The sequence below is a fragment of the Perognathus longimembris genome, chromosome 1 (assembly GCF_023159225.1).
Source record: "Perognathus longimembris pacificus isolate PPM17 chromosome 1, ASM2315922v1, whole genome shotgun sequence".
NCBI classification, from domain to species: Eukaryota; Metazoa; Chordata; class Mammalia; order Rodentia; family Heteromyidae; genus Perognathus; species Perognathus longimembris.
This window is the reverse complement of record NC_063161.1, coordinates 7742038-7755897: the sequence shown is the minus strand read 5'-3', so window position 1 is coordinate 7755897 and position 13860 is coordinate 7742038. Positions and strand designations below refer to the sequence as shown.

At 62.9% G+C, this 13860-nt stretch overlaps 1 protein-coding gene across 3 annotated transcripts; it reads left to right on the top strand.

Moving 5' to 3' along the window:
* The first annotated feature begins 2696 nt into the window (after window positions 1-2696).
* Window positions 2697-13531, top strand: Sh3bp1 (SH3 domain binding protein 1). 3 transcript variants are annotated; one of them, XM_048355786.1, is made up of 18 exons: window positions 2697-2856; window positions 3785-3827; window positions 3972-4076; window positions 5248-5324; window positions 5743-5854; window positions 5966-6042; window positions 6449-6593; window positions 8448-8516; window positions 8675-8765; window positions 9078-9223; window positions 9488-9599; window positions 9914-9995; window positions 10086-10166; window positions 10594-10710; window positions 11383-11480; window positions 11788-11932; window positions 12269-12363; window positions 12808-13531. In XM_048355786.1, exons 1-18 carry the CDS (start codon window positions 2798-2800, stop codon window positions 13185-13187), a joined length of 2034 nt encoding a protein of 677 aa, XP_048211743.1. In that variant the 5' UTR covers window positions 2697-2797; the 3' UTR covers window positions 13188-13531. The 3 variants fall into 3 exon arrangements, with proteins under 3 accessions (XP_048211743.1, XP_048211734.1, XP_048211752.1); XM_048355777.1 differs by having other exon boundaries at window positions 12266-12363; XM_048355795.1 differs by lacking the exons at window positions 2697-2856; window positions 3785-3827; window positions 3972-4076 and adding an exon at window positions 4208-4380 and having other exon boundaries at window positions 12266-12363.
* The last annotated feature ends 329 nt before the right edge of the window (window positions 13532-13860 follow it).

Below are 13860 nucleotides of genomic sequence, written 5' to 3'. Positions count from 1 at the left end.
TCCTGTCTGCAGTTAACCAGCAGAAAGTCGGAAGTGGGGGGGGGGTATGGCTCAAATGGTGAAACACTAGTGTTGCGTGTAAAAGCCAAGTGTGAGCACAAGGCCCTAAGTTCAAGCCCCAGTGCTGTCACCAAAAAATTTTAAAAATGATGTGATCCCAATGAAACCAAGAAAGGACAGTCTTGGGGGGGGGGGGAAAGCACCAAATAGTAAGACCCAAGCACTACTTCATGTGTACATAATATACAGACTGAAAAGAACTCCAAAGATAAGGAAACAGAAGACTTCTTAGTTTGTCTTCTGGTATTTAGAGGACTCTATGTTCGGTACCTGACATATGGTGTGTACATGTACACATCTGAGGGAAGGTGGGAAGAGGGCACAGAATGAGGGGGAAGTGGGTTAAAAAAAAATACAGTAGAGGGGCACCAGCGGCTGCAGTGGACATTGGTGAAAGTGAACTAAGCAACTCAAGGGCGGAGGGAGCTGGGGGGCGGGGGCGGGGGGAGAAAGAGAAAAAGAGGCAACAGATGACACTAAGCAAAAGGAAAGAAACGTACATATCACCCAACCCGGAAGAAATTGTTTTATTGTTATTGTTCATAGAGTTCATAAGGGTTGTAGACTAGAATGACTATGTCCATCATTGGGAAGGTAAGACTGTACTGTGAGATTTATGTAGTTAATCTCACTAAAGGGGGGGAGGGGAAAGGCGTGATCCTCTCATTGGCCTATGAGGTCCAGCTAACTGAGCAGGACGCTGAGGCCCAAGTGTGAACGATCACACCCGAGGCCGCTCAGCTGGAGAGAGGTGACCAAGCTGAGCCACGAGTCCCATCCGCACCCTGCCCGTCCCCTGTGGCGTTCCGGGTGAGTGAGTGCCATGATGTCCTCACGGGTCCCCCAAGTCCGATTCAGCCAGAGCCAGGCAGGACCCTGGCTCTCCCTTTCTACATCCGCAGTTCTAAACAGCAACGATGGCCTTCCGCCATCTCAGTGTAACCAGAGGGAGCCTTCGCCACGCAGATCACCCCCGGCAGATGCACAGAGGTCCCCTGGTCTGACTGGAGGGGAGCCCAGAGCTGGGGGATGGGCAAGAACTTGGGTGGCCTGATCACCCACAGTGATTGCTTCTAGGGAACCTGTTGCTGCAACCCACGTGGAGAGACACCCCGCTTTCCCAGGCCAGAGCCAGTCACCTCAAAAAGGAAGGGACAGAGATAGAAGCTGAGCCTTGCCTCCCAGACACCTTCAGACCCACACAGGAGCACCTGGAATCTAGAGACTTCTTGAAGGACAGAAGGTGGTCCCTCTTTGGGAACCTCCAGCCTTTATACTCAATAGGCTGTGCACAGGAAGGGGCAACTGAGTCACAATGAACTCCTGGTACCTGACTCATGGGGAAGATGGAAGGCCAGGACCAGAACCCAGACATGCTCAACCCTAGTTCCGCATTTTAGGAACCCAGACTCTGGGGCTTTCCCTCCATCAAAGTGTTCCCCAAAGCCTTGTGCCCTGGCTAGAATCCCTTGCCACGTCTTCCCCAAACCGTAGCCCAACAGCCTTCAGGTATGGAAAAGGGTGGGGCCAGGGTTCCATCAGGTGGACTCCCAGATGGGCAGCTAGCAGCAGCAGCAGCGGCTGGGCTCCCCCTGGACTCCAGTCAGCCTCACAGGGTCCTCCGAACCCCTCCTTTCAGGAAGTAGAGGACTCACGGGGAGGTGCCACTGCTGCTGGGTACTGAGCATGGAGCTCAAGCAGCCTGGCAATGAAATAAAGCCACAGACAGGCCATGGCTCTCTTGCAAGAGCCCTACCCCCGTAGTGCCAATGCTCTGGGGTGCACAGGCCAGAGGGGGTGCAGCCGGCCAGAGAGGAGAGCTTACTGTCCGCCAGTTTCTCTTGTCTCATATTCCCTAGCAGTAATGGGGCACCTACTGTACGCCCCACTTGGTTTTTCAGTGGAGCGCCAAAGAGAGAATTGCTATTGAGTTTGGGGGTTCAGCGCAGCCCCCTCACCGTCCTTCACCTTATAAGAAGGAAGAGCAGTTGCTGGGATGGAGGAAACTGCCCTTGCTGAGGACCCACATGGAGGGGACAGCAGGGCCAGGAGCAATGTGCAGAGACTTCCAGAGCCACCGCGGGTCCCAGGCGGCCGGCCACAACTCGGGGCCAGGGGCGCAAGGGGGTGCCGTGGCCGGGATGGGGTGCCGTGGCCGGGATGGGGGGCCCGGCTCCGGGCGGGCCTACCCGGGGCCCGTCTCTCCAGCGCACGGAGCCCTCCCGCCCTTTGGAGGCGGGTGCAAAGGTTGCCTCGCACACACCGGGGAGGCGAGGGCGGCGGCCGGGCTCACCTGCTTCCCGCCACGGCGGCGGGGCGGAGTTGGGGTGCGGGTGGGGGGGGGAGGGAGGAGCCTCCCGAGCGGGGGGCCCCCCCCGCCGTGCACCGCAGCGGTCCTGCGGCCGGCCGGGACGCGCGCGTGGGGCAGCGGGGGTCGGGGGCCCCGGAAGCCGGAGGGGCCGGGCGACCCTCCAAACTTGGCGAGGGGAGAGCCGGGGCGGGGCGGAGGGGGGCGGAGACGGCGCGGGCCCCCGCCGCCCGCGGAGCCCAGCCGGAACCCCGCCGGAGCCCAACCGGAGCCCGGGCGGAGCGCGCGCCGGAGCCCACGCCGGAGGGAGCCCACGCCGGAGCCCAGCCCCAGCGCGCGCGGCCCCGGAACCCCGCCGGCCCGGGGGACGGGGGGGCTGCGCACCTCGCCCCCCGCCGTGGCCCCGGGGCCCCCACCTGGCCCCCCAGGATGATGAAGAGGCAACTGCACCGCATGCGGCAGCTGGCCCACACCGGCAGCCTGGGACGGTGAGTGTCACCGGCTCCCACCCGCGGGACTCGAAGTGGGGGGACCCCGGTGCGGGAAGCGGGGGTGGAGACAGCGCCGCCCTCTAGCCGGCCAGACCCCCTTCCTCCCCCTCCCCTCACTCCCAGGCAGAGCTGATCTTGGGGGTGGGGGGGGACAACAGGAGGAGGCGAGGCTCCGAGTGGACAGTCTCCCCCCCCACCCAGTCTCACTTCTCCCAGGCTCAGGTGGAGCGAACCCCAGGTCCCCCCGAGACAGAGGCTGAGCTGGGGAGGGTGGGGGGGGTGGGGGGGGACCAGGAGGCCGGAAGTTTTCGGAGCTCAGAAGGCTTGTCTCCTCGGCTCCTCTTCCCCGGGCCTAGGAGTTCCCCATTCTTTGGGCCCAGGGGCGGGGACAGCAGCGGGGTACCATGAGAGCGCACCCCAGCTTCCCAGGGGCACCGACGCCCGGGGGGGTGGGGGCACCTAGCCAAGCACCCCCCGGCCCTGGCGCTGTGGGCCTGCACATCCCCTGGGTCTCTCTAGACAGGGACCTAGGACACCTCTGCCCACAGCGACGGTCCAGAGTCCCCGCGCTGGCACTTCCCGTTCTGGAAGCCAGCCTAGGCCTCCTCCTTCCGGGGCAGGCTGACAGTTTGAGGGGTAGGGAGAAGAGAAACTTTGCTCATGTCCCCAAAATGGGCCCTGGAGGGCTCTCCGGGCTGCCTTCAGTTCCAGGATCCACTTTCTGGTCAGGAAGGGGCCCCCCCAGGTGCAGGAAGGGGAAAATAACCTTGCGAGCTATTCCTGCCCGGTGGAATGTGCTCAGACTGGGAGGAGGAGGTAGCCACCCACCCCGGAGGGGCGGTGGACACGGTGGGGTCCGGGTGCCCCAGTGCAGAGGTGTTCCTGGCCCAGGCTGGCTCAACAGGGGTGCCCCTCCCCCTTGCAGCACCACGGAGACCGCGGAGTTCCTGGGAGAGGACCTGCTGCAGGTACATGCCCGCACCGGCCCCTGCAGCCTGCCAGCCGGTGCACAGGCCGGTGGGCGGGAACTGCAACTGGGGGCTCCGGGGGAAGGGAAAAGCCGGGGTGGGGGGGGGGCCTGACCTCCCCCCCACCCCGCACCTCTCTCCCAGGTGGAGCAGCGACTCGAGCCGGCCAAGCGAGCAGCCCACAACGTGCACAAGCGGCTGCAGGCGTGCTTGCAGGGCCAGAGCGGGGCTGACATGGACAAGCGGGTGGTGAGTCGGGGCGGGGGGGGGGGGGGGCGGCGGGGAAGGGGCCTGGGCAGGAGGAAAGGCAAGAAGAGAGGGGCCTGGGGTCTCCTCTCCAGTGTAAGCCTCTACCACCAAACCTCACTCCTGAGGCTCCCCAGCCCCTTCTTGAGGCCTCCTCCCTCTGCACTGTGAGCCAAGGCCAGGCTCCGGCTACACCCAAACTTCTCTGGCAAGCGGCAGGCCCAGCAGGCTCCCGGGCTGGATTGAATGACACCGGGATTAGTCAGCAGGCGTCTTTCTCGAGGGTTCCTTCAAGTCTGTTGCTAAGGTGTGCACAGGCATCCTCTGCCACCCAAGGCTGGCAAGAGCCCTAGCAGGAGACGCCGTCTGCACACCAAGACACGCGCTTGCTTACGTGGATTCACCCACCCAATGTCACGCAGCTCGTCACCCCGGCCTCCAATCCCACAGAGAGTGGTACTCAGTGGTTGAGCGCTTGCCAGGCATAGAAAAGGCCCTAGGGCAGCTCTAGGTTGAATCCCCGGCACCTGTGAATCCTAGCTACTCAGGAGGCTGAGATCTGAGGACGGACGGAGGCTTGAAGCTGGTCTGGACAGACAAACCCTCGAGACTCTTACATCCCTTAAACCAGCCAAAAGCCAGACGGGTGGCACATGCGGTAGAGCATCCACCTCGAGCGGAAACAAGTGGCTCTGAGTTCAAGCCCTATGATGGCACACACAGGTACACGCGCGCACACACACACACACACACACACACACACACCATTGAATGAGGCCAGAGCATAGTGCAAGCAAGGGAACCTTGGAGGGTCAAGCTGAGTTGCAACAAGGGCGACCTCCTAGGCCCTGAGGATAGGAGAAGGAGTCAGTTGTCCCATTGCAAGCCATCTCCTTGGACCTGGGGCAATTTCCTGACCCCCATTCCACATAGTGGTTTCCTAGTCTATAGTGGGATTGGTTGTTTCTTTCCGCCCCATAAAGTGACTTTGGGGAGTAGGGAAAAGAGGGCCTGAGGACATGGAGATATTATCCACACCAGGCCTTGTGGTCACCTGGTTTTCATTTTCACCTGTGACTGTGGGCTTTGCTTTGCTCACACCGCGGGGGACTTTGGTGTGCAGGCGGGTGGGGGAGGCAGCTCTCCTCACCCGCACCACCTCCCATCCCCGTAGAAGAAGCTTCCGCTCATGGCCTTGTCCACCACCATGGCTGAGAGCTTCAAGGAGCTGGACCCCGATTCCAGCATGGGGTAAGCATGGCCCGGCCTGGCCTCACCCAATGGCCCAGAAGCCACTAGGGCCGAGAGGAGAGGAGGGTCACGTCCAAAGGATGACCAGGGGCTGGGAACGTGGCTTAGCGGTACAGCGCTCGCCTCGCATACGTGAAGCCCTGGGTTCGATTCCTCAGTACCACATACACAGAAAAAGCCGGAAGTGGCGCTGTGGCTCAAGTGGTAGAGTGCTAGCCTTGCGTAAAAAGAAGCCAGGGACAGCGCTCGGGCCCCGAGTTCAAGCCCCAGGACTGGCAAAGGAAAAGAGGATGACCACGCTGAGAACAAGGCCCAGGTTGCTGAGAGGGGGAGGGCGCCGGGCCCAGCACAAATGGAGGGGGCAGGAAGTGGTGGGGAGTGGAGGCCTCGACCAGCCTGCCCGCGCATCTGTCCACAGGAAGGCCTTGGAGATGAGCTGCGCCATCCAGAACCAGCTGGCCCGCATCCTGGCCGAGTTTGAGATGAGCCTGGAGAAAGACGTCCTGCAGCCCCTCAGCAGGCTGAGTGAGGTGACCCGGCCTCTGCTCCCCCCCCCCACCCCCACCCTCCGGGCTTCAGCCTCCCCCGCCTCTGGCTGCCCTCCCTGCCCCCTGAACCCTCCTCCCCGTGCCCGCCCGCAGGAGGAGCTGCCGGCCATCCTGAAGCACAAGAAGAGCCTGCAGAAGCTGGTGTCTGACTGGAGTGCCCTCAAGAGCAGGTAGGCGGGCAGGCGCCGGAGCCTGGGCGGCCACGGCCTCGAGGCCTTTGCCGCACGAGGACTCCTGCAGCGCTCATGGGTTCGTGTTGTGCACGTGCTGCTGACAGTTGGTCCCACGGGTGACCCCAAAGCCTGGGATCCCCACAGTCCTCCACCATCCGTGGATGGCAGGAATTGTTCCCCCGCGCCCCCTCCCCCACGCTGGGCCGCTGTGATCACCGAGCCGGCCACCAGAGGGCGGCCGAGAGCTCCCGGGCCCAGGCCGGGCAGAGAGGCCCAGGGCTTTGCATCTGTAAATGCTGGGGTCCCGCGGTCAGGTGCACAGAGGGGACCCCCGCCTCCGGATGGGCTGGGCAATGTGGCTAGTGACCGCTCCATCTTGGAATCGCCCCCCCCCCACCCCCAGGCTCAGCCAGGCAGCCAAGAACTCGGGTAGCAGCCAAGGCCTGGGCGTTGGCCCGGGCAGTTATAGCCACACCACCACTGCCAACAAGGTGGAGACTCTGAAGGAGGAGGAGGAGGAGCTGAAGAGGAAGGTGGAGCAGTGCAAGGTGAGGGGACAGGGTGTCCCTTGACACACCCAGGGGGGTGGAAGGGCTGGGTACTGTCCCCATTGCACAGATGGTGACAAGGAAACGGCAGAGCTGGCCTTGGAGGCCAGGCTCTGAGGAGCCAGCGCTCCCATGGGGAGCCTAGGGGGATGGGCTGTGTGCGTGAGACCAGAGAGCAGGGGAGTGGTCTGTTTCCTGGACTCTGAGGTGCGTGATGGGTGAGGGGAGGGAGGGATGGATGGATATGGATGGATAGATGGATGGATGGATGGATGGATGGATGGATGGATGGTGGTTGCTTTCTGGGTGAACCAGTGAATGAAAGGATGGTGTCTGCTGACTAGGTAAATGGATGAATGAGTGGATGGATGGATGGTGGTTGCTGACTGGGTGAATGAGAGAATGGATGGACAGATGGATGATGTTTGCTGACTGGATGGATGGATAGATGGGTGGGTGGGTGGATGGGTAGATGGGTGGATAGATGGGTGGATGGATGGATAGATGGGTGGATGGATGGGTAGATGGGTAGATAGATGGGTGGGTGGGTGGATGGATAGATGGGTGGGTGGGTGGATGGGTAGATGGGTGGATAGATGGGTGGGTGGGTGGATGGATGGATGGATAGATGGTGGGTGGGTGGATGGATAGATGGGTGGGTGGATGGATAGATGGGTGGGTGGGTGGATAGATGGGTGGGTGGGTGGATGGGTAGATGGGTGGGTGGGTGGATGGATGGATAGATGAGTGGATGGATGGATAGATGGGTGGGTGGGTGGATGGGTGGATAGATGGGTGGGTGGGTGGATGGATAGATGAGTGGATGGATGGATAGATGGGTGGGTGGGTGGATGGATAGATGGGTGGGTGGGTGGATGGGTAGATGGGTGGATAGATGGGTGGGTGGGTGGATGGATGGATGGATAGATGGTGGGTAGGTGGATGGATAGATGGGTGGGTGGATGGATAGATGGGTGGGTGGGTGGGTGGATGGATGGACAGATGGTGGGTGGGTGGATGGATAGATGGGTGGGTGGGTGGATAGATGGGTGGGTGGGTGGATGGGTAGATGGGTGGGTGGGTGGATGGATGGATAGATGAGTGGATGGATGGATAGATGGGTGGGTGGGTGGATGGGTGGATAGATGGGTGGGTGGGTGGATGGATAGATGGGTGGGTGGGTGGATGGGTAGATGGGTGGATAGATGGGTGGGTGGGTGGATGGATGGATGGATAGATGGTGGGTAGGTGGATGGATAGATGGGTGGGTGGATGGATAGATGGGTGGGTGGGTGGGTGGATGGATGGATAGATGGTGGGTGGGTGGATGGATAGATGGGTGGGTGGGTGGATAGATGGGTGGGTGGGTGGATGGGTAGATGGGTGGGTGGGTAGATGGGTGGGTGGGTGGATGGATGGATAGATGGGTGGATGGATGGATAGATGGGTGGGTGGGTGGATGGGTGGATAGATGGGTGGGTGGGTGGATGGATAGATGGGTGGGTGGGTGGATGGGTAGATGGGTGGATAGATGGGTGGGTGGATGGGTAGATGGGTGGATAGATGGGTGGGTGGGTGTATGTATGGATAGATGGTGTTCGCTGAGTGGATGAATGAGCAAATGAAGGCTATACGGAAGAATAACTGTATACTAAGTACTTAGACACAGTGCTAAGAATGTAGGGCCCAGAAGCTGCTCAGGAGCCCTCAGGGTCTTCTCAGAGAGAGAAGAGCGGGTGGGGGCCTCTGGAGGTATAAGTGGGAGCCCTGCACAGGTTGCCGTCCCTCCCAGCCTCAGTTTCCCTGGGAGCCCCTCAGCTCACTTGGTAAACCTCTGGTCCCTCTGTCCCCAAGGACGAGTACTTGGCTGACCTGTATCACTTTGCCACCAAGGAGGACTCGTACGCCAACTACTTCATTCACGTGAGTCTAAGACGCGGCTCCCGTCAGCTGGAACCTGGGGTGGGCGCCGCAGGGAGGCGCTCCTGAACCCCCCCTCCCCCCGAGAGACGGTGGGCATCTGCTGTGAGGGTAGGGGAGGCCCAGCTTTCCTCACTCCCCCCCACCCCCCACCCTCCCAGCTCCTGGAGATCCAGGCTGACTACCACCGCAGATCACTGAGCTCGCTGGACACGGCCCTGGCGGAGCTGAGGGACAACCACAGCCAAGCAGGTGGGGACCTGGGGACCCCTGACCCTGTCCTGAAAGGCCCCGATGACCTCTGAGGGTGGGGGGGTGGGCGGAGAGCGGATTGCGTTTGTGGGGAGCGTGGAGAGGATGGAATAAAGGGAGAGGAGGCTGCCTGGCCCGAGGGCGGGGGCGGGGGGGGAGGTTCGAGGGAGAGGCAGGTGGGAGAGGTACACCCGATGATTCCGGATGTTTCCTTGGCTTTGGGGGGGCGGGAGGGGTGGCCCCACTTGAGCTCCCCGCTCCCCAGCCTGGGGCAGGAGGACCCTGGGCCTCTGATGTGTCTCGTCCCTGCAGACCCCTCCCCCTCGGTGACGGCCACCCCCTTCTCCAGGGTGTACGGGGTGGCGCTCGGCACCCACCTGCGAGAGCTGGGCCGGGACATCGCCCTTCCCATCGAGGCCTGCGTGCTGATGCTGCTCTCCGAGGGCATGCGGGAGGAGGTGCGGGCTCTGGGCCACGGGAGGGGATGGGGGGGTAGGGGGGGCCCCGTGGCCCCGCCTCTTCCGACAGGGCATTCCTTGCGCCACTTAAGATGCCCCAGCTTGGCCTGTTGCTCAGAATTCGAGAGCCGGGGCGGGGGGGGGGGGGGGGTCAAGTCTGCCCGCCAGACTATAGGGAGCCAGGCTACCCGGGCCCCCTCCCCTGCCCGCCCTCCTCCACCCTCACCCATCCCTCCCGCCCCGCCCCTCCCCTCCCCCCACCAGGGTCTTTTCCGCTTGGCCGCCGGGGCCTCGGTGCTCAAGCGCCTCAAGCAGACGATGGCCTCCGACCCCCAAAGCCTGGAGGAGTTCTGCTCTGACCCCCATGCGGTGGCAGGTACCCCAGCCACGGGGGAGACGGGGCGGGGGCGGGGGGCGGGGGGTAGGGGATGGAACACAGCTGAGTGGATGGACAATTCCACGAGGGGCCAGCTTCAGGCCTGACGCCCCGCCCAGGAGACCTCCGAGAACACACACACAGGGGCTCCTCGCGTCAGGGGGGGTCACGAACCCCCTGAAATGCACACACGAGATCATGGCCCCGATAAACCCTCAGGCCTTGACTAGCCGAGGGAGTTAGTGAGACCCGGGGCGGAAGGTTCCTTCCACCAGGAGAGGGGCCGGGTGCGCTGACCTTTCCCCCCACCTCAGGTGCCCTCAAGTCCTATCTCCGGGAGCTGCCTGAGCCCCTGATGACCTTTGACCTCTATGACGATTGGCTGGACGCAGCCAGGTAAGGTGTGGGGGGGGGGGGGATCTAGAGGGCTGGCTGCCAAGGCATGGGCTGGAGCTTGCTCACCGTGGGCTCTTTCTCCCTCCTTAGCCTGAAGGAGCCTGGGGCCCGGCTGGAGGCTCTTCGCCAGGTGTGCGGCCGCCTGCCCCCCGAGAACCTCCACAACCTCAGGTGAGCCCCCGGCCGCCTGCCCCCCCTCCCCCTCCCCCAGCGGTCCCGGAAGCCCTGGCTTCCAGTCTAGACTGGCCACGAGTCCTAAGAAGTGTTTCTGAGGTCCTGGTCCTACGTGTGTGTGTGTGCGTGTGTGTGTGCGCGCGCGTGTGTGCGTGTGGGTTGGGGTTCTCGGCTTACTCTGTGCCTGACACAAAGTGGGTACCCAGTGAGTAGATCAGCTCAGCAGCAGTAGAGCTCCTGTCTAGCAATCGCACGGCCCCGAGTTCAAGCCCCAATCAAACCCTGCTGTGGGGGGGTCTTCTCCCGCAAAAAGCGTCACAAACCCCAGGACAGGAAGCTCTCAGGCCACAGGGCCATCATCCCCAGGCACCCGTGACCTGGGGGACCCTGGCTCTGCCCAACCCCCCGCCCCCACCCCACCCAGGTACCTGATGAAGTTCCTGGCCAGGCTGGCTGAGGAGCAGGAGGTGAACAAGATGACCCCCAGCAACATTGCCATCGTCCTGGGGCCCAACCTGCTGTGGCCACCTGAGAAAGAAGGGTAAGAGGTGTGGGGAAGCTGGCCCCAGCCCGCCACCTGCTCCTTAGGAGCCTCGGTTTCCCTGTCCCTGGAGTGGATCCAGCAACTCCTCTTCCCACAGTCTGGGGGGGGCGTGGCTTTGGAGTCAGGCCTTCTGGGTAATGGCTGTGGTAGGCTGCGGGGAGGGGGGGTGGTGCTGGGAGCTTGTAGATCTTGTTCTCACTTTACCCCCAGCCTTCCAGAGTTGGGCCTTGGAGGGGGGATGTGTGTCACTTTCTCATCTGTAAATTAGGGGGAAGTTATACAGATAACTCTGAGGGGATTGGTGAATTAGACAATGAATGGCGGCTGGGCACGCCTGTAATCCTAGCTACTCAGGAGGCTGAGATCAGAGGATTGAGGTTTAAAGCCAATGCAAGCGGGCAAAGTCTGTGAGACTTTCATCTCCAATTAACTGGCCAAAAGCTAGACCTGGAGCTGTGACTCAAATGGTAGAACGCCAGTCTTGAATGAAGAAGCGTGGTAATGGCTGACTGGATCGCAGAGCTGTGGGAGGGCTCTGTGTGTGATTAGTGATGTCTGCTGCGGGTGGAGGAAGGGAGAGACTGGCCATCGACTATGCTCGCTCGGGGCAGGGCCACAGTGAACTGCGGGGGTCAGTCGTTGACTGGCTTTGCCTCCCCTGTGTGCCAGGGACCAGGCCCAGCTGGATGCTGCCTCGGTGTCCTCCATCCAGGTGGTGGGTGTGGTCGAGGCGCTGATACAGACCGCGGACACCCTCTTCCCTGGAGGTGAAGCTGCTGCCTTCCCGCCCCCCCCACACACACACTGCCCTCCTCCCACTCAGCCCCCACCCCAGGCCTGCCGAAGCCACTCCTCCTCCACTCGGGGCCTCAGCTTGCCGGCTGTGAAATGGGGTGGGGGGGGGCACTCTGGGCCGGCCGCTTCACGGTCGTCGATGTCGGGGTCACCGGGAGTGGGGAGGCCGAGCCCAGCGCTGACCGACGGCTCCAGGGGAAGGAGGGCGGCCCTGACCCCCACCGGGGCCGGAGGCTGGCGGGAGCCGCGGACCTCACGTTTTGCTCCTTCTGTCCCCAGACATCAACTTCGACGTGTCGGGCCTCTTCTCGGCCCTCGCCCCCCAGGACAGGGTCAGCGACCAGCTGGACTCTGGGGAGCTGCCCGCCGTGGCCGGGCCAGCCGCCACCCTGGCCCCGGCCCCCCCAGCGTGTGGAAAGGAGAGGTGAGGGCCCTGGGTGGGGCCAGCCCCCCACTCCCAGTCCCACGGGGGCTTAGGAGACGTGGGGGGAGCCAGAGCCCTACTTCCGGCTTCCCAGTGATAAGTGGAGCAGGCGTGGGGGATGGGGGACGGGGGACGGTGACAGCGCTCTGCGCCTCCTGCGATCACCGATCACCCTGTGGCTTTTTACTTGTCCCCCGTCCCGTCCCTGCCACAAGGAGGCGGGAGCAGGCCCTGGGGCCTTAACCTCCACCCCACAGCCGGCAGTCACCCCGAGATTCCAGGGGGCTTCTGGGGAGACTGTCCAGACAGCACCCACCCCTCTCCTTGCCTCAGCAGGCCGGAGCCCGAAGCACCCCCCAGGCCAGCCTCACCCAAGGGCGGCAGGGGCCCCCTGGAGACGAGCCCCCCCGCAGAAGACCCGGTGCGGCGGAGTGAGTAGCTGCGGGAGAGGCGGGAGAGGCGGACCCGGACCTCAGTTGGTTCTGAACAGCCCAGGCCTTGTCACCCGGTACCGGGCTCGAGTTCCAGCTCTGACCCCGGGCAGGTGGATGGGGGGGCCCTGCCTGGGCCTCAGTTTCCTCCGCCCTGACGGCAGGCTGTTAGCAAATGAGCCGGGCTCTAGAGAGGGGGTCGAGTAGCAGCTATGAGTGAAAAAGCCCAGCATGACTGTGAGGCCCTGAGTTCAAAACCAAGGCCTGGACAAATAACAAAAAAGACAAAGTAATTTCCCAGGACAGGCCCTTTGATGGAGCACTTGCAGACCCCTCAGTGGTGAGAGGCCACTGTGGCAGGGACAGCAGGAACAAAGGTCCTGGGGTAGGCACGAGCGTGGGGGGCGCCGCCTGACCCCCCCCTCTTCTCTCCATCCTCTGCAGCCAAGCGCCCCGCGCCCGCCAGGCCCACCGTGCCGCCGCCCCAGCTCTCCAGCAGCACCCGCTCCTCCCCGCCAGCCCCGCCGCCCCTGTCCCCCGGCAGCCCCGGGACCCCACGAGCTTTGCCCCGCCGTCTGGTGGGCACCAGTCTCCGGGCCCCCACAGTGCCCCCTCCTCTGCCTCCAGCTCCTCCACAGCCGGCCCGGCGCCAGAGCCGCAAGTCCCCGGCCTCCCCGGGCCCGGCCTCCCCCGGCCCAGGATCCTTGAATACCCCCGCGCCGAGGGACCCGGGAGGGGCCCCTGAGGCTGCAAGCGGGGACCCCGCTCGCCCCGCCCCGCCCCCTCAGCCCCGCCCTAGGGTCCTGGCCTCGGAGACTGACTGAGCCCTCCGCGCCCCGCCCCTCCCCACTATGTACCCCCCCCTGCGTCCTCTCAGGACCGTCCCGGCCTGGGGTGGAGCCCCCAGCCTTGCCTGCAAGTGCCTCGGTACCCATTGGGACAGCTGCTGTGGCTAGGAAGGCTCAGGACGGCACCCCCACCCCACCCCCATTTCCTGATCTTTTTCCTTTTCCATCTGGGGCTGGGATCCCCACCTCTGATTCCCCACGCTGGCAGTGTCCCCCAGGAAGCCACCAGAAGAACCGGACAAGCTTGCCCGCGTCTACAGGACTTTTATTTTTCTCTTGCCGACGTATTTTTGTAAGGCTGGTAAATAAATTATTTTGGACAAAACCGGGACAGTTGCCGAATGACAGTTTTGTTTCCTGTCCTGGCAGTGAAGGGGGTGGGGTGCAGGAAAGAGGACCCCAGGGGCTCACACCTGTAATCCTAGCTACTTGGGAAGCTGAAATCTGAGGATCTAGGTTCAAGGCCAACCAGGCTGGAAAGTCCTTGAGACTCTTGTCACAGCCACCAAAAAATTGGAAGTGAGGGTGTGGGAGAGTGCCAACATTGAGAGAAAAAAGCTAAGGACAATGCCCAGATCCGGAGTTCAAACCCCAGTACCAGCAACAAAACGGAGGGAGGGGGGAGGGCGTTCCCTGCCTCCTTGCTATG

What these genes read in the sequence shown, in the direction of transcription:
- Sh3bp1 (XM_048355777.1), top strand. Translation starts at nt 2,798, where the DNA reads ATGATGAAGAGGCAACTGCACCGCATGCGGCAGCTGGCCCACACCGGC. An exon ending in CTGACATGGACAAGCGGGTG is followed by an intron (nt 4,077 to 5,247) that starts GTGAGTCGGGGC and finishes CCATCCCCGTAG; the next exon opens with AAGAAGCTTCCGCTCATGGC. An exon ending in GGACACCCTCTTCCCTGGAG is followed by an intron (nt 11,481 to 11,787) that starts GTGAAGCTGCTG and finishes TTCTGTCCCCAG; the next exon opens with ACATCAACTTCGACGTGTCG.